The sequence below is a fragment of the Mixia osmundae genome (assembly GCF_000708205.1).
Source record: "Mixia osmundae IAM 14324 unplaced genomic scaffold scaffold_10, whole genome shotgun sequence".
NCBI lineage: Eukaryota > Fungi > Basidiomycota > Mixiomycetes > Mixiales > Mixiaceae > Mixia > Mixia osmundae.
In genome coordinates this window covers 443,548-461,247 of record NW_014575554.1, presented here as the reverse complement: position 1 = coordinate 461,247, position 17,700 = coordinate 443,548, and the positions used below count along the sequence as shown (strand labels likewise).

General features: G+C 55.2%; 12 protein-coding genes across 12 annotated transcripts; 7 read left to right on the top strand and 5 right to left on the bottom strand.

Moving 5' to 3' along the window:
- Window positions 1-67: 67 nt before the first annotated feature.
- L969DRAFT_90009 (uncharacterized protein) lies at window positions 68-586 on the top strand. The gene is made up of 2 exons (XM_014710539.1): window positions 68-396; window positions 446-586. The coding sequence occupies exons 1-2, from the start codon at window positions 298-300 to the stop codon at window positions 515-517; spliced, it is 171 nt and encodes a 56-aa protein (XP_014566025.1). The 5' UTR covers window positions 68-297; the 3' UTR covers window positions 518-586.
- Window positions 587-776: 190 nt separating this feature from the next.
- On the bottom strand, window positions 777-1,115 carry L969DRAFT_53336 (uncharacterized protein; the record flags this gene model as incomplete). The annotated part of the gene is made up of 2 exons (XM_014710538.1): window positions 777-879; window positions 934-1,115. The coding sequence occupies 2 exons, from the start codon at window positions 1,113-1,115 to the stop codon at window positions 777-779; spliced, it is 285 nt and encodes a 94-aa protein (XP_014566024.1).
- A 42-nt stretch (window positions 1,116-1,157) lies between these two features.
- On the bottom strand, window positions 1,158-2,200 carry L969DRAFT_96542 (uncharacterized protein; the record flags this gene model as incomplete). The annotated part of the gene is made up of 6 exons (XM_014710537.1): window positions 1,158-1,267; window positions 1,320-1,403; window positions 1,455-1,620; window positions 1,670-1,698; window positions 1,751-1,806; window positions 2,124-2,200. 6 exons carry the CDS (start codon window positions 2,198-2,200, stop codon window positions 1,158-1,160), a joined length of 522 nt encoding a protein of 173 aa, XP_014566023.1.
- Window positions 2,201-2,328: 128 nt separating this feature from the next.
- Window positions 2,329-5,082, top strand: L969DRAFT_25894 (uncharacterized protein). The gene is made up of 3 exons (XM_014710334.1): window positions 2,329-2,823; window positions 2,873-3,853; window positions 3,903-5,082. Exons 1-3 carry the CDS (start codon window positions 2,565-2,567, stop codon window positions 4,943-4,945), a joined length of 2,283 nt encoding a protein of 760 aa, XP_014565820.1. The 5' UTR covers window positions 2,329-2,564; the 3' UTR covers window positions 4,946-5,082.
- A 75-nt stretch (window positions 5,083-5,157) lies between these two features.
- On the top strand, window positions 5,158-6,372 carry L969DRAFT_19514 (uncharacterized protein; the record flags this gene model as incomplete). Its single annotated transcript, XM_014710325.1, has 3 exons — window positions 5,158-5,368; window positions 5,415-5,965; window positions 6,013-6,372. 3 exons carry the CDS (start codon window positions 5,158-5,160, stop codon window positions 6,370-6,372), a joined length of 1,122 nt encoding a protein of 373 aa, XP_014565811.1.
- Window positions 6,373-6,553: 181 nt separating this feature from the next.
- Window positions 6,554-7,858, top strand: L969DRAFT_19513 (uncharacterized protein; the record flags this gene model as incomplete). Its single annotated transcript, XM_014710324.1, has 3 exons — window positions 6,554-6,692; window positions 6,742-6,853; window positions 6,907-7,858. 3 exons carry the CDS (start codon window positions 6,554-6,556, stop codon window positions 7,856-7,858), a joined length of 1,203 nt encoding a protein of 400 aa, XP_014565810.1.
- Window positions 7,859-8,124: 266 nt separating this feature from the next.
- Window positions 8,125-10,099, top strand: L969DRAFT_90005 (glycoside hydrolase family 5 protein). Its single transcript, XM_014710536.1, has 4 exons — window positions 8,125-9,000; window positions 9,048-9,148; window positions 9,201-9,525; window positions 9,572-10,099. Exons 1-4 carry the CDS (start codon window positions 8,247-8,249, stop codon window positions 10,009-10,011), a joined length of 1,620 nt encoding a protein of 539 aa, XP_014566022.1. The 5' UTR covers window positions 8,125-8,246; the 3' UTR covers window positions 10,012-10,099.
- A 40-nt stretch (window positions 10,100-10,139) lies between these two features.
- L969DRAFT_90004 (uncharacterized protein) lies at window positions 10,140-11,447 on the top strand. Its single transcript, XM_014710535.1, has 3 exons — window positions 10,140-10,812; window positions 10,863-10,976; window positions 11,025-11,447. The coding sequence occupies exons 1-3, from the start codon at window positions 10,171-10,173 to the stop codon at window positions 11,070-11,072; spliced, it is 804 nt and encodes a 267-aa protein (XP_014566021.1). The 5' UTR covers window positions 10,140-10,170; the 3' UTR covers window positions 11,073-11,447.
- L969DRAFT_19510 (uncharacterized protein) lies at window positions 11,102-13,523 on the bottom strand (the record flags this gene model as incomplete). Its single annotated transcript, XM_014710323.1, has 5 exons — window positions 11,102-11,881; window positions 11,927-12,008; window positions 12,058-12,183; window positions 12,231-12,951; window positions 13,007-13,523. 5 exons carry the CDS (start codon window positions 13,521-13,523, stop codon window positions 11,102-11,104), a joined length of 2,226 nt encoding a protein of 741 aa, XP_014565809.1.
- A 98-nt stretch (window positions 13,524-13,621) lies between these two features.
- L969DRAFT_53297 (uncharacterized protein) lies at window positions 13,622-14,225 on the top strand (the record flags this gene model as incomplete). Its single annotated transcript, XM_014710534.1, has 3 exons — window positions 13,622-13,715; window positions 13,779-13,868; window positions 13,930-14,225. 3 exons carry the CDS (start codon window positions 13,622-13,624, stop codon window positions 14,223-14,225), a joined length of 480 nt encoding a protein of 159 aa, XP_014566020.1.
- Window positions 14,226-14,342: 117 nt separating this feature from the next.
- On the bottom strand, window positions 14,343-16,189 carry L969DRAFT_96534 (uncharacterized protein; the record flags this gene model as incomplete). The annotated part of the gene is made up of 7 exons (XM_014710533.1): window positions 14,343-14,511; window positions 14,549-14,571; window positions 14,627-15,134; window positions 15,187-15,306; window positions 15,361-15,631; window positions 15,681-16,058; window positions 16,114-16,189. The coding sequence occupies 7 exons, from the start codon at window positions 16,187-16,189 to the stop codon at window positions 14,343-14,345; spliced, it is 1,545 nt and encodes a 514-aa protein (XP_014566019.1).
- Window positions 16,190-16,356: 167 nt separating this feature from the next.
- L969DRAFT_19507 (uncharacterized protein) lies at window positions 16,357-17,576 on the bottom strand (the record flags this gene model as incomplete). The annotated part of the gene is made up of 3 exons (XM_014710322.1): window positions 16,357-17,253; window positions 17,312-17,423; window positions 17,482-17,576. The coding sequence occupies 3 exons, from the start codon at window positions 17,574-17,576 to the stop codon at window positions 16,357-16,359; spliced, it is 1,104 nt and encodes a 367-aa protein (XP_014565808.1).
- Between the last annotated feature and the right edge of the window lie 124 nt (window positions 17,577-17,700).

Sequence of the window (17,700 nt, the reverse complement as noted above, 5' to 3'; positions counted from 1 at the left end):
AGCACAGCTATCACCAGCTGACCTGAAGAAGCTCCTGGAGAACTCGCGAAGAGATCTCACTGCAGCTGTAGCCCGCAAGCGTCAGATCGATCGTAACCTAGCAAGTAGCTATGTCGTGACTGAGCATGCTGCTAACGACCTTTGCAGGTCAATCTAGAAGCAAACATACATGCCTTTGAGACTTCCTACCTCTCTGCTCAACCAGATGCATCCTCATCGCTGCCTGCATTCGGCAACATCGTCAAAGGCTACGACGCCTACCTCAAACCGCCTGCAGCCAGCTCGAGCTCGAGTGCCATGGCCGATCGAAAACGCAACAGACTGAGCGGCATACCCGCCCAGGACGTCAGAGAAGACGAAAGATTATTCAGTCGCTCGTCAGATACGTACGAAAAGGCACGCCGTTCGTACTGAAGTCGACCGGCGCTGATCACAGGCCTCGCAGTCCCTCGAATTCAAGCAGAGGGAAGCAGAGACAGCTTCTTCTGAAGATGAGCGGCACCGTCGCAAGAAGTAGTCGCACCGACTTTGCGTGCCCGTGTTATTGTTGTACATTTGCTGTTGCACACGAGTTGAGAAAAGGACGCTGCAACTGTCTACAACAAGACAACACCGTTTGGACTGCTCGCTTTGCACTTTTCAAGCTCCGCAGGCTCGAGAATCTGGGAGCATGGCTTCATTCTCCTATGCTTCTTCGCGGCTTGAGCGGGGATTGGTCTTTGATAAGGTCGGTCGGATCGCAAATTTGATAGGGCACTTTGACTCTGGCTGATTGATCATTCTGAGGTCTTGAGCGAAACGGCTGCTCGTTCAGGCTTGCCACGATCGACAGGCTCGCACAAGCTAGGTTTCTTCGTAATTCTGACTGGACTCTTGGGTCTTGACGGTTTGACTTATAGGTTGGGGTGTTGACTGTTGTCTGAGAAAAGGAACGAAACGTGACTGGTTATCGTTCCTCTGATGAGGTTCGGTAGGAGATCGGCTAAAGGGTTTGCAGGCTTTGACAGGAAGGTGGAAGAGGTGGGATGGGGTAGGATGGCACGAGAGCATGACCGTTGATGATATCGGTCTGGTATATTCATTTCATTTTCTGAGCAAACGCTAGCTCTAGCCATTGACGAGAAGTCGTCAAAGCTGAGCTGAGCATGTGCGAGGGATTACCAGCGATCGCCGCCACCGCCGCCGCCAGAGCTTTGCTGACCGTAGCCACCGCCCTGACCGCCGCCGTAGCCGCCTGACGAGCCACCACGGTAGCCACCGCCACCGCCTGCGTGAGCAAAATTTAGACTTGGAAACTCAAGTGCCCGGCGTGCTCATACCTTGACCGCCGTAGCCACCGCCACCGCCACCGCTGGAGTAACCACCACCGCCGCCGCCGTAGCCGCCGCCGCCGCCACCGTAGCCTAGAGCTGCTCGTCAGCGGAGAGCTACAGCAAGCAACCATGGAAACTCACCACCGCGACCACCGCCGCCGCCCGCGCCACGGTCGGCAGCTTTGTCGACTCGGACTTGGCGTCCGTCGAGGTCGCCGTTGTTGAGCGCTTCAATGGCTTGCTCAGCGGCAGCAGGGTCGGACATGGTAACGAAGCCGAATCCGCGCGAACGTCCCGTCTCGCGATCCTGTGAATGCTATCAGTCGTTTACCCTGAACTCAGACAACGATGCAGACCTTCATGACGATGCAGTCTGTGACCTCACCTGGCGAAAATGTGTCAACGTGCAAATTCGTTCGGGCAGGAGAGGGACCTACCATATTGGCTGAAGGCAGAGAAGAGAGAGTCATCGGTCGTGGCCCAGGCCAGACCACTGTGATGCATACAAGTTGATAAGCAAGAGGATCGCAATGACCGTCAGTACCGATGAGAGAATGCCATAGCACATTTGCTTTCGAGGGATGCGCACAGGAGGCGGTGATGATCTAGCCGCGACTGGACTCTAGTATGTTGTAGAGGTCATCAATATGTAATGAGAGCTACCGATGACCGTCGAGGACGGGCAGCCATCGTCATAGTGGCCACATTGCCCAGGTCGAGCATCGCAACGTCATAACCCGAGAGTGCGCCTTTGTCTCGCTTGACTTTGGGGGGCAGGATGCATCACCGGATTATGACTGACTGACGTACCCAACAAAGAGCTTTTGCGACATTCCGGAACTGCTACTAGCTTGTGTATAGGAACCTGAGCTGACGGTCCTTGACATGCGCTCAACGATTGGTGGCGCTCGCAATTAATTGATATTTTTCATCTAGTCCGATGGAAGAGGCCCCGCTTGATCGGTGATCTGCGAGGCGCTGCAGTTATCGAAGGACTTGGCGGAACACGAGCGACATTTTGCCATAAGGGAGAAGTTGCATTCCAAATGTCAAGCCATAGCATCATGCAGCAGAAGCACGGGGATGTTTCATGCCGTGGACCCGGGGGCCCGATTGCGAAGCTTGATAGGCGTCTGACGAGTTCTCGAGCGCACTTCAAAGGCATCGGTGTTGCGGCAAGCCTGCACAGTCATCTGGGGTACCAATCAAGAAGATTATCATCACGACCGCTGGCTGTCTTCTCTTCTCAGCATGCCAGGCATCCAAATTCACTCGCGCGATAGCTCAGCAGCTAGCTTCGCGCCGTTGTTGGACCGCTCGGCGGTTGACTCGTCGCCCGAACGAGGCACACCATCTTCGTTGCCCTCACCTATTTCGGAGAAGCCTTTGATCATCAACGCGCCAGCTCGTCAGGAGAGTCTGTTGGGCTTGGCCCTTCATGGCGCGGCTCTCATTGCGATCTATAGTACCTATGGTGTCTTGCAGGAGAAGGTCATGAAGTCAGAATATGGTCAGGCATACCAATCCAATTGCGATCAAGCTAATGCTTGGCGAGGCAGGCCCAGACAAAGAAAGATTCACTGCATCATCAGTACTGGTGCTCTGCAATCGCTTGTTGAGCTGTCTCGTCGGTCTCACCATCACACTCTGGCCGACTGGCTCAAGTCAGCACGTGTACGCCCCTAACGAGTCCGTCTGGGACAAGATAAAGCCAACGAGCCCCATACATGCCTATCTCGCCGTCGCGCTTTGCAATTTCGCTGCCACATTCTGTCAATATGATGCTTTGCGGCATGTTGGCTTCACGACCCAATCGATAGCCAAGTGCACAAAGATGGTTCCAGTCTTGCTTGTGGGCGCACTTGTCTATCGCAAGACCTATAAGACCCGAGAATGGATCGCCGGCGCCGTCGTGCTGGCGGGTTCTGTCGCCTACGCTGTCTCGTCGCCCGGCAAAGCGGGTCATGCAAAGGCGCACGGCGATGGCAATACGATCCTCGGCGGCTTGCTTCTCTTGGGCTATCTGTTCTTCGACGCTCTGACATCCACAACGCAAGAGACCGTCTTCGGCAAGACCCCGGCTGCGGCCAAAGCTAATCCTTTTGCAAAGGGCGGCCCGGTATTGACGCAGATGGTCTGGGTGAACGCCTGGGCAGCCTTGATCGCGCTGCTCGTCTGTCTGGGCGCCCTGTCGACGACGGTGGGACACTCCATCTGGCTGATGATGCGGACACCAGCCCTGATGATCGACATCGCGCTACTATCAGCCACAGCAACGACCGGCTTGCTTGTCCTTTTCAATACCATCGCAGTCTATGGCGCTCTGACCAGTGCGATGCTGATGACTTGTCGGCAGTTTTTCTCGATCCTGCTCAATGCTTTTCTCTTCAGCACGTTTACGCAAGTGGGTCTGCTTGGATGGGCTGGCGTCGGCCTTGTTGCTAGCGGCGTTTGGATCAAGCTTGATAAGCGGTTTGACGATGACGGAAGCGTCCCGCCGGAATTTGGCACCATGAGGGCCCGCAGAAGCAAGCCGAGTCGTGCGTACCCATCGTGGCAGCGTACTACCCAGCTAACGTCAGTATGTAGTGCTCAAACAGTACGCAGCGCCGCTGTGTGTGCCACTGTTATTTGGCTTTATCGCCTCGATCAGCACGTCGCACATTTCCGCCGGTCGGCTTGGTACACAAGATGTCAGTCTGTCTGGCGGCGCATGGGAATCGCAGTTCTATTCAGCTATGAAACCCACGAACTGCGAGGCGCTCGAGCGCCCTGCGGTCAGACATCCGGATCTCGCTAACTTGCCCAAAACTGTCTTCGCCAGTTTTCCTCGGAGCGGAAACTCGTGGACACGGTCGCTTGTCGAAAGAACAACAGGCTTCACGACAAGCGCTCTTTACTGCGACCGCATGCTGGCAACGGCATTTACAGACGAGTGCTCAGGGCGTAACAATTCCTTTTTCGTCAAGTCGCACGAGCCGCTTTTCATACATGGCCACGGCAGACAATACGATAATCTCACTGCGGCTGCGGAACACTGGAAGTATTACGACCGTGCTGTTCGTGTTGTCCGTAACCCGCTGGACTCCATTCACTCTCTCTGGCATTTCACCAACACCCCGTTCACTCCAGAGAAACACACAAGCCGAAAAGCAGAGTTCACAACCTTTAACATGCGCGAGCACTGGCGCTCATTAGCATTTCTCGCCAACCAATACAAGATGCACTCAGCATATTGGACGTTAGCCCCCATCCCTCAACTTCTGATGCGATACGAAGATTTGCACGATAGTCCACTGACGACCACCAGCTCGCTCGTCAACTTCTTGCTTCCGGACGGTCAGCGACCGTCGCTGGAGACGATCGCCTGCGCGCTCGAACAGACGCCTTCCAAGCATGAGGCATACAAGAGTCGAAAGTCGGGCAACTTTGCCACTTGGGACATCTACGAGCCAGACGTGCGCGAACGGCTTTTGCAATTACTTGCACCACAGTGGTGCCAGTACGGCTACAACGTGCTCTTCATGCAAGAGCGAGGCTACAAGCCAGTCGACTGCAGTGCCATACAGCGGCCATTGCCTGCAGATGTCGAACGCGAGCAGTACTACGCAGTCCCATCTGCCGCTCTCTGAATGCTTTGTACACCGGGATTTTGGGAATGCATGTTGTGACTTCCAGAGAGTCTGCATCATCGCGATGCGTAGCTCGGCAAAGAGGCTGTTGTCAACGCGAACGCGTCATCACGCGACTTGTTGCTTGTTGTCTCGACTGACTCGTCTTGCCATCGCCATGACTGTGACTTCCTCTGTGCATATCATGTCCATGACGGGCTCTCCACGACCAGATGATCTGCAAAATAGCTTTCGCCTTGCTCTTGGCATGTGATCACGTCGCTTCTGCAGCGCACATACATCTACCTATCGAACGCGTTGCCACCTTTCGCCGGTCTCGCATCAATCACACCCTCACCACGAGCGGCAGGCGTCGATTGCTGGCTAGGAACCATGCCACCATCCCCGTCACGACCGAATTGTCCGGCCAAATTGATCTCGGCTGTGAGCATGGAGCCCTCGGGCTAGATTGCCTCTGACATTACTGCAGACTATGTCATGCTCTCAATAGGCACACCTGCACAGCAGCTACCTATCCTTCTCGACTCCGGCTCGGCCGATTTCCAGGTACAGATCTACGGCAACGGGTTCCAAACACAGCAGTCCAGCACATTTCAGGATAGTGGTGCGCCCTTCCAGATACAGTATGCCAGTGGCTCAGCCAGCGGTACAACGGTCACCGATGTCGTCGCACTTGGCCCCTTCTCGGTGGCACAGCAAGCGTTCGGCGCCATCACATCAACTAGCGAGATTGTCACGCCTGCAGTGGGCATTCTCGGCTTGGGCTTTGAGGCGATCAGCTCGAACCAGCAAATGCCTTGGGCGCAGAACTTGATTCCTCAGCTTGATCAACCTCTCATGGCATTTTATTTCAGTAGGACACAAGGCGGATCGACATTCTCACTGGGTGCGACAGATCAGTCACATTATTCGGGCGAGATCGAATGGGTTCCTGTGACCCAAGCAGCTTGGTGGCAGATCGAGGCCTCGAGCATCAGCGTGAATGGACAGATAGCTGTCGAGAGTAGTATCAAGTGCATTGTACGCCATCTTGCCTGTCTCAGGAGGGTCAGCTCATCTGCATACAGATCGACACAGGCAGTAGCTACGCCTATACGACGCCCGAGATCGCTGCTGCCATCTACGCTCAGATCGAAGGGTCGCAAGCCTTGGATAGTCCGGAACTACCGCAAGGATCCTACTCGATCCCTTGTGACTATTCGGGTGTCATCTCGCTTTCATTCGGCACCCTGCAAGTCAGTTTCAATCCTCAGGATCTCAATATTGGCTCGAGCGGGACGGGTGCTTGCGTCGGCGGTATCATTGGAGAGGATCTCATCGGCGGGGGCTTCCTGTTAGGCGACGTCTTTATCAAGGCAGCTTACCTCGTCCTTGCATTTCAAGGACCCGGCGGACCGCCCGCTGTGGGGTTCGCGAAGCCACGTTGAGCGAAATGCATTGCGCTGTGCACCAGAGCCTGACCGCACACGCACGCATCGCGAATCTCCTCGGCTAGCGCGGTCCTGAGACATCAGAAATCGACGATGCTTGACAACCGTCTCGTGTCTGGTGAATCCTCTTCTCTGTATCCTCCTCGCATTGACCAATCACTCTCTTTCAATGACAAACATGGTTGCGAGACTATCGCTTGCAGCAGTGCTCACTGTGCTCTTCCTCTGCACATCAGCTTCCGCTGGCTGGAGGGCTGATAGGCGCCACCGTCACCAAGGCGATATCGACCGCAGCCATCGTCAGCTCTCCAAGTCGGGTAAGCCTTGTGCAGATCGCAACCAGACGCTACTAAGGAGCCAATGCAGGACATCTACGACGAGATCTTAGCTCGGAATTCGGCACGAACCCGTTCGGCGACCATCCTCAGGGTCTGAATGAATTCGGCTCTGATCCTGAGGGCACAAGCGCTTTCGGCAGGTCTGTATTTTCCCGCGGCTTGGAAGACGAGGCCGGGCTGATGTTAGCGACAGCTGTCCTCTGGGACAGGCGAATGGCTGCACGCCGGCCGGCACCGGCTCTGCGCCAGCAGTACCGCCTGAGCATCAGCCAGCATACCAATCAGATGAGGCTGTGCAAAAGTCGGCCCAGCCTGAGCAGGAGCAGATCATGAAGCCAGAGAAGCTCGCTTACAAGCCGCCTGCACCATCTTCTTACAACGAGAACACGTACAAGCCCAAGCCTGTCGTCGTCACCACGCCGCCGAGGCCATCCAACGATCAGAATCCTGCTGTCCAGCATGACAGCAATCTCGCAGCCGGCTCACCGCAAGAGCAGTCCTATCGTAAGCCAGACGTCAGCGAGCAAGAGTTGCCTGAGCTCCTGAAGGGCAATCTCGATTCAGTCACTGGCGAGGAAAAGAATGTCGTACTTTCTCAGCCCAGCAAGTCGCCTACCACTTCGCCCACGACTCCTCCGGCCACAAAGCCACCGATTGTAACGCCGCCTGTCGAGCAAAAGCCGCCGGCCGATCCGCCGAAGCAGCCATCGGCTGACGAAAGCTCGTACCAGGCCGTCGCGCCGGTCACGACGGCCTGGAAACAGCCACAGACGTATACGCCTGTCTGGACGCCTCCCTCAGAGAGTACGACGTTATCACAGTCTGTAGCGCCATTCTCGCCAATCTATACGGGTGGCACTGCGACGTTCTATGATCCATCGACAGGCGTTTCGAAGTGTGGCCCACAGTACACCGCTCAGTCAAATGTAGTCGCTTTGCAAGCAGCCAACTTTGACATGCGCAAGTGCGGTAAATCCATCATCATCACCAATCATGCAACTGGTCGAACAGTAGTGGGTATCGCTGGCGATCTCTGCGCCGGCTGCTATGCTCAATCGCTCGATCTATCGCCTACGCTCTTTGAGTCTACAGGCTCGGCTCAGTCCGTGGGCAGGGTACCCATCTCGTGGCGATGGGCAAACTAGCGCGTAGCTGGTCTACATGCATCCCTTTTCCTGCCTTCTGCACACACTGCATGCGAGCGCCTGTCTACAGATGAAGCCGGTTAGTGGCAGATGACTCAAATGCATCGTGTCGCTTGCGAGCTTGTGGGCCAGCACATTGTGTACGGCTTAGGCTCCGCGTGCAGCGTGAAGAAGAAGAAGTATTCCGATTTGATATTAGCGCGACGCGATATCAACATGTGATCGAAACCATTTCGAGCCTGCTGTAAATCCTGATTATCGCTCGAGCGGAAGACCGCTTGACGGATCTACGGGACTGCTGCAGACTCGAGGTGCGACACGCTGCAATGGCTGCGGTTCACGCACACACAAAGTCGGTCCGCTACAAGGAGCCACCTATATCCTTGCGATGAAGCTCCCGCTGGCCGGTCTGGCGATCCTGGTCGTCACCTTGTCGACTGTTCTACCGCTCAGCGAGGCGAAACTGCCCGCACATCATCATGATGCTCTTGCCAAACATGCCGGCCAACGCTCGATCAGCAAGCATGGTCATAAACATCACCATCACGCCTCCAAGAAGATCAAGACGCTAACGGCCAAGCAAACAGCAGAGCTGCACGAGCATGAGAAAGCCGCAATGGATCGCATTCGCCACGGTCACCCTCACCTATCAAGCTTCGGCAAGCGTGATGACTTGGCAGTAACAGTACACAAGCGAGCCAGCAAGACTAAAAAGAAGAAGAAAAAGACCACCAAAAAGAAGACAACTACGGTAGCAAAGGCTACGAGCACGACGAAGGCGACGGCAGCCAGTAGCAGCAAGGCAGTCACTGCGACAACAGCGACCCCGTCCAGTACGTGTCCAGTCACTTACACCGAAGGCGCAACCACTATTGCTGGCACGGGAACGCTGCCAAAGCCAACAGCCTTTGTCAAGCGCTCTGGACAAAATCTGCTGCTGAATGGCAAGAATTATCGCATGGCAGGGCCCAACGTATATTGGCTCGGGCTCGACGAGAACGTGCAGCCGAGCCCAAGCTATCCAGACAAGGGTCGAGTGCGTGAAGCAATGGCAATCGCAGTGGCAATGGGCGCGAATACGATCCGTGCGCTGAGTCTGGGCATCTCGTACGGCAATTCCTTGTCTCTTATGCCGTCGCTAAGTAAGACTCGTAATTCGGGATGTTCACATCAGCTGAGACTCTCGCAGATACTTATAATGCACAGGCATGGGACGCAATCGACTATGCGGTCTACGCCGCCGGCCAATATGGTCTTCGCGTTATAATCACCCTGGGAGATGATTACCAGGCACGTCTCTCTGATATTGGCGCCTAATGCCGCTGATCGAGCCTGTGTGCAGTACTATACCGGGGGCAAGTACACATTCCTTCGTTGGCTAGGGATATCGACTGGCAATTACGGCAGCGCATTTTACACCAATGCGAGTGCGCTCAACGCCTTCCGCAGCTATATCCAAACGTTCATCACGCACAAAAATCCATACACCGGCTTGACGTATGCGCAAGATCCAACCATTATCGCTTGGGAAACTGGCAATGAATGGGGCGCATACATTGGAAGGGAAGGATATCCGCCCTTGGCCTTCACAAACAACATCGCCAGTCTCATCAAGCATCTCGCGCCAAATCAGCTCATCATCGATGGCACTGACGGTCTATGGAATTGTGAGCATTCTGAGAAAGCTGGTGTCCTCTTCTGACTGGTCGGCAGACTCGACTGGTGCAACTGCGCCGGGCCTCAAATCGTCATATATTGATATCGCGAGCGATCATCTTTATCCGATCAACACCGGCATCTTCAGCAAGGATCTTTCACTAGCCAAGAGTGCAAAGAAGAACCTCCTGATCGGAGAATTCGACTGGACAGATTATAGCAAGCTGCAATCGTACATCAGCGCGGTGGAGAAGACCAATTACGTCGGCTCGATGGCCTGGTCCGTCTTTGGCCATGCCTACACAACCGGCGACCAGTGCTGCGGCGCCTACGTGCAGCATTCTGACTCGTACTCGATCTACTACCCCGATGGCAATAGTGCCGCCCAACAGTCGAATATACTGGCGCTTTCGCAGCATTGGCATCGCTTGACCGGCCAGACGCCTCCAAAGACGCTGAAAGCCGTTTTGTGTCCTCAGCCAGTATTGGCAAAATAGAGCTTCGACATTGGTATGATTCTAGAGAGGTTGTCAGCGCGGGGTGTGCGCAACATGGACATTGCAGTTCGGGTTGTGGCAATTTTGTGTGGAAGTAGGTTTGGTCGCGTCTTGCGCGCTTGCTCTGCTCTCAGGGCGCTCCTTACCCCACACTTTGCCATGAGTGAGCACATAGAGCGAGTCTATGACGGCCCGCTTGCCATCATCACCATCAAAAAGCAGGAGACACGTAACGGCTTGACACTCGATCTCTGGCGGCGGCTGTCCCAGCTGCTCCGTGAGATTGCACTCGAGCCGAACATCACTATCACCGTCATCCAAGCACAGGGAAGCTTCTGGTCTGCAGGAGCCGACGTCAAGAATCGTGATGTTGACCGTGAAGGCGAAGCGCCACGGGCAGCCCTGCTGAGGAGGGCTGCACAAGGCAACGGCGACCTCGTGCGTTCGATTGCCGAACACCCGAAAGTGCTCGTAGCGGCTTGCCAAGGGCCAGCGATAGGCATTGCAGCTGCCATCCTTGGTCTATTCGATCTGATCTACACAGTGGAGAGCTTCTATTTGCTCTGCCCTTTCGCTTCGCTCTCGCTAGTAGCCGAGGGCGCATCGAGCCTGACGTTTCCGCGACGGATGGGGCATGCGCTTGCGAACGAAGTCCTCCTCTTCGGGCGCAGGATCGGTGCGGACAGGCTGCAGCAAGCCGGCTTCATCAATTGCGTTGTCGCGAGCAAGGACGCTTCAGACTTTCAGCGACAAGTTCACACCGAGCTTCGTGACCTGCTGCAAGATAAAGACGCATCAAGCGTGCGTGACAAACCGTACATCGGTATAACAACACTGAACTGCCCTTGCAGATACTAATGATAAAGCAACAAATGAAGACGGCATTGAATCCGCTGGAGGTCGAAGCGGTCAATCATCGGGAGATGTTTAACTTAGTCGAGCGATTCGAGACGGGGAAGCCACAGGTATGTAGCCATCGACTGCGATGGCGAGGCTGATCCGGCTGTGTGCAGGTCGCATTCGCAGCCATTGCGTCGAAATCCCGACGGCATAAGCTATAGCATTGTCGTTGCATCAGTCAGGCGTTGCATCAGTCAGGCGCATTGGGAGACTCTTCTTCGTTGTCGTTATCGTCGCCATCGTCATAGTTGGAAGCGATCTTAGCCAGCAGCTTCTCCATGCGCTGTACTGCTGCCTCGACACGTTCGAGACGCTCGGGTGCGCCCTTGATCTCGCGTTCCCCTTGGATCGCGCCAATGAGATGCGAGAGGTGCCCACTAAGACCTTGCGGTACGAGACTGTCCGCATTGCTCAGCCGGCGCTGGTGCCTCTCGCGGTCTTCATCGTCAGCATGACCCCCTTCGTGCTGTTTACTCTGATCCGCATGATCTTCCAGCATAGCAATGTCGGAATAGTTGTCGTATGCTTCCTCTGGCGGTTCGGCTTCAAAGACGGCCTGTAAGTCGCCGTGGACTGTGAAGTAGTTGGACCGCCAGACTTGAAAGCTCTCCAGCTTCTGCGTGAGCCAGCTTTGCGATTTCGCATTCTGTCTCCAGAGTGTTTCGCGTTCGTAGAGCGAGATGCACAGCAACATGGGAGCGTTGAGGACTCGGATGACGCAGACGTTGATCTTGTGGAACCAACGCGGCGAAACGAAGAACTTGAGCGGCAACATGATGATGATTGCGCCAATATTGAAGGGCGGCTGATAAGCAAAAATGGCATCGCTCTTGACGCCCTCGAAGACGAGCACAGCTCGTCGGAACTGTACTTCTGCGCCGACATTGTTGGCAATTTTGGAGAATGTGTTGCTCAGCATGGAGACCAGAATCGTCAGCAGGAGCGTGTTGGCCAAGCAGGCAAAGGCCACCTGCTTCCGCATGAGCTACGCATACAGCACGCATGGCATGCTAACCATGAGGACAGGCCCCAGGAGCCAGTGAAATTGCGGTGCTTCTTGAATCCCCGTGCCATCCAAGCCGAACCAGATCCAGATCCTTTCTACCGTATGAGCGCAGGCACTCTGAGCGAGCTTTGGGCACTCACATCCATTTGGAGATGGTCACAGCCGAGTGAACTTCCAGCTCGTCGAGCCAGCGCATGGACATGAGAAAGCCAGCGAAGCACCAGACGGCCAGAAACATGAGCAGCATGAAGTCGCTCATCATCGCCCTGTCAAAGACTGAGCATTTGGTATCGCTAGACATAATGAGCCAAACCTTAGAGAAATGAAGAGCATGTTTTCGCTCATGAGATTGAAAGCCAGTCTTGGGAGCAGGGCGACCGCGCCAGTTGACAGAATGTTGAGTGCCAGATAGGCGACCTCGTCGTTTCCCTCGCTGAGGCCTTGTACGCGGGTGACAAAGTAGGTGAAGAAGATGAAGATGAAGGTGACGTCGAGGAAAGACCAGAGGTTTTGCGTGTAGACTTGCCAGCCGTGCTCCAAGATCGATGCAACCTCATCGAGTGCGTAGCCAATCGCAAAGACGCAGAACACGATTTCATAGACTGTCATGTAGCTTATCTGTTTGGTTTCCATGACGAGAATGAAGAGCGCGAGCAGGGTGATGAATTGGAGTATCTCGAGGAAGTTCCGTGTTCTCGGCACAATCAAGCGATAATGGTTGAGCAAGGGCGCCTTGCGAGGATCATAGATACTGATGGGTTTGTGTTTGTAGTGATCTGGCAAGATGTCAAAGAATGTCGTGGGCGTGTAGACCAGTCTGCCTCGGTAGATGGCGTCGACGACTTTTTGGCAGGCAGGGGCAGCGAGAAAGGCCTTGCTTTCTGATATGATGGCGACCTCGAGTGCGGTCAGCTTGCGCTCATAGCCTCCGCGCTTCTGCGTTGCCCAATGGAGACCTGTCCGGTGCTCTTTGATGGTCTCATCGGGCGCATTCTGGAAAGGCTCGAATCCGCCAACGAGGACATTGGCGAGCACTGCAGCCCGTACCGGGTCAGGAAAGGCAGCAAAGTCATACCCAAGCATACATACATAGAAGACCCTCTTTGCCCGTATAGCGTTCGTTGAGCCGCCTGATGATCTTGATGGCGACGACTTCACATAATCCTGCGCGGGTCGAATTGACGGAGTACTGATGGCTCCGCCCGTTCTGCTCTCTGAGAAACTGGGTCCGGTTGACGAGCAGACAGTAGATGATCGAAATGTCGTGCATGTCGTAGAGCTTGTCCACCAGTGGACGGACAGTGTGGATATTCATTCGTGGCGAACTGAGCTGTTCCATCGTGTAGGGATCCTCAACCGCCGCAATGATGTCCCGCCGGACTCGATGGATGTTTTGGTAGACAGGCAGGCCTGCATGAGGATCAGGCGGACAAGGCTCATGTCGGTGGGAGCTCGAAGTCGGATGGAGGCAGCCGTCCTCGTCTGGCTCGTCGTGGATGAGGGGCGAATCTTCACTTGCATCGTCGCAGTCGTTGGGCGCTCTGCTCGGGATAGAATAGGAGAAGCCTCTCGCCTGGGGCTTGGGCCTGACGGTCTTGAGTGACATGGCTTATCAGTCCAGGCCGGCAGAGACTCAGAGAAGTCAGCCCGTCGCGCCAAAAAGGAGAGTCGCCTTCATTTTTGCAGAGTCATTCGGCGTTCAGGATGGGCAAGCGCAAGTCATCGAAGAAGCTCGCGCCCAAGTTCAGAGCGCAGCCGCTGGACAAGTCATTCCGGTGTTTGCTCTGCCAAGCAACGGGTGAGGCGTGCCTCTGGGCTTGCTCGACCTCTGTGTCAGAGCTAAAGCTGTCCAGTCACACAGGGACCTGCGCAGTCACGATGGACCGGCAGAAGCTCGTGGGCACACTCAAGTGCACAGACTGTCATGCAAAGTATGCGACATCCATCAATCGTGAGTCCATGGACCCTCCTGTGACCTTCCAGCAGCTCGTGCTGACAAATCTGTCTGACAGACCTGTCGGAACCCATCGACGTCTTCTCAGACTGGATAGACGAAGCAGACCGCCTGGCCAAACGAGCAGCGTCCAAAGCAGCGGCAAGGCAAGCAGATCGGGACGAGCATCTCGACGGGCCTGAAGAGGACCAAGACGGTCTGACGCCAGAACCGGACAGCAGGCCGCCACCTCAGCGTAAGCTACCCAAGACGGCAGACGAGTACGATGAGGAAGACGACGACGAAGAGGCTGATCTGCCTGATATTCCTCAGACCAAGCGTCAGCGTGTGGAAGACTCCGACGAGGACGAGTGAATGAGTGCAGCTCGATGTTTCTCCATTTTTCCGATGTTGTTATGACAGGGCATGCCCGGTATGCATTACACTTGCTAGTATATCCACAAGACTTCAGACATGAGAGCCGCTCGAGTCTCATCTGACCGCCTCTTTCTGTTCAGGCAAAAGGCCGTCAATAAGCAGCAAGACTTGACAAGGTGAGGCCGCGGGGCGGGAAAGACTCGAGCGCACAGCTGAGGCTCCAGAGTGAGACCGATTGGACTCCCTCCTTCTGCCTCGAGCGTCCGACTCGACAGAGTTGTGACTTGAGCGACAAGGAAGAGAGCGATTGCACCCGTCACTCTTCGTCAGAGTCGAAGAACTCCTGTGCGGCCGATCCACGTCAGCCAAGGTACCAATGAGACGATCGTGGCACCGACATCTCCGCTATCGAGTGCGTCGGCAATGGTGGCAAAGTCGACTCGGTAACGCAACAGGCCGCCTACGCCACCGAATCCTTTGACGAATTGCGAGCCTTCTTGGCTCTTGTTCGTGACAAATTCGAGCGCAGCACCGAAGCTCTTGTGGTTCTCTGCGAACCACTCGAGCAAGCTCTGGGGTTCTTGCGCTTGCTCCATCTCTAGCCCGGTGACCTTGTCGATGAACTTGGCTCGGTCAATGTCGGAGAGGGCTGCGATACCTGCAGCGGTCGACTTGCCGTCTGTTGCAGCTGCCGTCGTCGTAGCAGAAAGGTTGACGGGCGGCATGGTATGGATCACCACATCTTCGCCGGTTGACGCGCGCAAGACATGGCGAGTAACATCGAGGTCCTCCCAAACGATGAGCGTCTCGATAGCTGACAGTTCGAGACCTCGCAATGTATCCTCCACGCCGAAACAGTACTTGCCCGTATCGTGGGAGATCTCGTCAAAGTACTTTTGAATGAGTCTGATTGGTCACAAGGTCAGATGGCGTACAATCAGCATGACGCATGACTTACTTCTTCTCTTCGATGAACTTGACGCCAGCCAGCGACTCTCCGGCGAGTTCGATAGCTTGATTGAAGCCGTTCAGACCGCCGTACGACACATCCACAACCTTGATGACCTTGCAAGCCAGTCTAGATCACGACAGCGATCAGCCAGATGCTACGAGTGCTCTCAACAGAGCATACCTCGGGTCAAACATGTCTGACAGGTTGAGTTCAGTCTTGAAATCCGCACTGCCAGCAAGGACAAGCCCGGCGACGTTGACTTTGTCATTCGTGATGAAATGCTGGACCATGAGTTCGGCGACTTTGCGGACATAGTTGTGACGCTTCTCCTCTCGTAGACGGGCGAAACGGAGCGCAGACTGACCACCACGACCGTGCTTCTTGGGCAGATCGACGGTGAATTTGTGGATCACTTCACGCGTATTGCCTGCGAGTGTACCAAAGAGCGACCCTGTCCGCTCGTGTCAGCCCAAACCTGACGTTGTACCACGAGAGCCTACCAGAGCCGTCCATGACGAGGAAGCCAAACTTGGTATCCGATTCGAGCAGCTCAGCCAAGGCCTCGGTATGAAATTTATTGTCACAGAGGTAGAGCGACGTGTTGATGGGCTTGAAGGGTTCAAAGTCAAAGTTGACCTTCTTCTCCTTTCCCTCGTCCGTCAGGATCGTGCCACAATAGACAATGAGCCCATTGGGGGGAGTGCGGTTGTAGAGCTTCAACCGTTGCTGTGTCGACGTGATGGCGGCAAGAACAGACAGCCGATTCACTCTAGACTTGATGTTGGATGCTGTACCGTATTCTTGCGTCAGCATGCCGGAGATCTGTGCAATCTGCGCTCGGGGTGGGATGATCAAGCTGATCATAGACGTGCCCGCGCCTGTTACGCCGCCGACAAGTCAGAAGGGGGCATGTACCGAGACGCTCGTGCTGACCTCGAGCAGCTTCGAGTGACTTGACGAGGCGCTTGATCTTCCAGACCTCGATGTTCTGCTCTGCCTGGTCTGCCATTGCCTCGGACTGGTTGCGTGCTTCGGCAATTTGGACAAATTATTATGGCAGTGGCGGCGCTGGCCCGTCAAACCTTTTCCTGAGCTCAGCCCAGATCTTGTCGAGCTCAAGCATATCCACACTATTGCAGCGAACGCTATTGGGACAACATCTACAGACTGACAAATCTATGCTGCAATTTGCTTGCTGCTCGGTTTGCGGATGGTCGAGATGGCGCCGAGATCACCCTGAGATTCCTTGAACAGCTGCTCATATCGTGCCACTTCATCTAGATCGACAGCCGAACCACCGCAGACGATGATGACGACAGTCTCGCCAGGGCGTATAGTCGGGAAAGCAGCTTTCATGAGCGTTTCGGATTCGTCGTAGAAAGGCGCAAGCGAAGCAGAGCAGGCTGGCTCGACAAGGGTGTGATGATCTGCTGCAAAGCATTTGAGGGCATCGAAGCAGCGCTCGTCCGTCATGACTATGCTAGACAGTAAGCCTTCGTGTTCCAGAGCAAGCCGTACGACGTCTTGCGATACCGTGGCTGCGCCGAGCGAGACGGCTACACCCGAGATTGCAGGTAGCGTTGGTGTTTTGGCTTCAACGGGCTTACTGTTCAGTGAAGCTTCGAGCGCGAGCCGGAACGATTGCGTTCCGTACGTTTCTGTTGCACAGACGGGGACGTTCGACCAGCCGACACGTGCCATTCCGGTCAGAACGCCTGCGAGCAGACCGCCCCCGCCGACAGAGCAGATGACACCGCTCAGATCTGATATGCCGTGCTCTTGCTGAAGCTGCGCTCTGACTTCGGGCATGATCGTAGCATTGCCGTCGACAACATCAGGGTGATCATAAGGAGGCGCGTAGTGAGCATTGGACGTCTTTGCACAGTAGGCATAGGCAGCTTCCTGTGCTTGGCTGAACGCTCTCCCTGCCACTGTGACGGTCGCACCTGCTGCTCTGATTTTCTCGGCCATCTTGAGTGTTGTTAACTCGGGCAGAAAGACCTGACAGCGAACGCCGAGCGTGCGAGAGGCGAATGCTGCTGCCAGAGCTGCGTTCCCACCCGATGCGATGACCTGCCCGTGATTCAGCTGAGATGAGTCATGCGGCACTCATGAGCCAGATCAAACGGACCACTTCAGCCTCCTTGCCATGCTGCTGAACGATGCGTTCGACCCTCTTGCCTACCCCGCGGGACTTGAAGCTGCCCGAGGGTTGCATGTTCTCCATCTTGAGAAAAACATCACTGGCATCACAGAACGTGTCAGATCTCATTGAACGCTAGGGAGGACAGCGCAACGTACAGGCCGACACGTTTTGAGAGAAAGACCGATCTTATCAGCGGTGAGACGATGTACGGCTTGGGCGTCGAGTCTTGCGGGCTCAAGGGCTGGACCATGACTTCACGGTGAGCTCGACAAGCAAGCCAGCAGTCGGGAGGAAGATCCAGTCCTGCAGATAGCACAACACGAGAGCCCCGTGGTGATAGATGACTGCCCTCGCGCTATCTCAGTCGCGTGACA

What these genes read in the sequence shown, in the direction of transcription:
- L969DRAFT_25894 (XM_014710334.1), top strand. Translation starts at nt 2,565, where the DNA reads ATGCCAGGCATCCAAATTCACTCGCGCGATAGCTCAGCAGCTAGCTTC. An exon ending in GGTCATGAAGTCAGAATATG is followed by an intron (nt 2,824 to 2,872) that starts GTCAGGCATACC and finishes TTGGCGAGGCAG; the next exon opens with GCCCAGACAAAGAAAGATTC. An exon ending in CCGCAGAAGCAAGCCGAGTC is followed by an intron (nt 3,854 to 3,902) that starts GTGCGTACCCAT and finishes GTCAGTATGTAG; the next exon opens with TGCTCAAACAGTACGCAGCG.
- L969DRAFT_90004 (XM_014710535.1), top strand. Translation starts at nt 10,171, where the DNA reads ATGAGTGAGCACATAGAGCGAGTCTATGACGGCCCGCTTGCCATCATC. An exon ending in AAGATAAAGACGCATCAAGC is followed by an intron (nt 10,813 to 10,862) that starts GTGCGTGACAAA and finishes CTGCCCTTGCAG; the next exon opens with ATACTAATGATAAAGCAACA. An exon ending in TCGAGACGGGGAAGCCACAG is followed by an intron (nt 10,977 to 11,024) that starts GTATGTAGCCAT and finishes GGCTGTGTGCAG; the next exon opens with GTCGCATTCGCAGCCATTGC.
- L969DRAFT_90009 (XM_014710539.1), top strand. Translation starts at nt 298, where the DNA reads ATGGCCGATCGAAAACGCAACAGACTGAGCGGCATACCCGCCCAGGAC. An exon ending in CGTCAGATACGTACGAAAAG is followed by an intron (nt 397 to 445) that starts GCACGCCGTTCG and finishes CAGGCCTCGCAG; the next exon opens with TCCCTCGAATTCAAGCAGAG.
- L969DRAFT_90005 (XM_014710536.1), top strand. Translation starts at nt 8,247, where the DNA reads ATGAAGCTCCCGCTGGCCGGTCTGGCGATCCTGGTCGTCACCTTGTCG. An exon ending in CCCTGGGAGATGATTACCAG is followed by an intron (nt 9,149 to 9,200) that starts GCACGTCTCTCT and finishes GCCTGTGTGCAG; the next exon opens with TACTATACCGGGGGCAAGTA. An exon ending in CACTGACGGTCTATGGAATT is followed by an intron (nt 9,526 to 9,571) that starts GTGAGCATTCTG and finishes ACTGGTCGGCAG; the next exon opens with ACTCGACTGGTGCAACTGCG.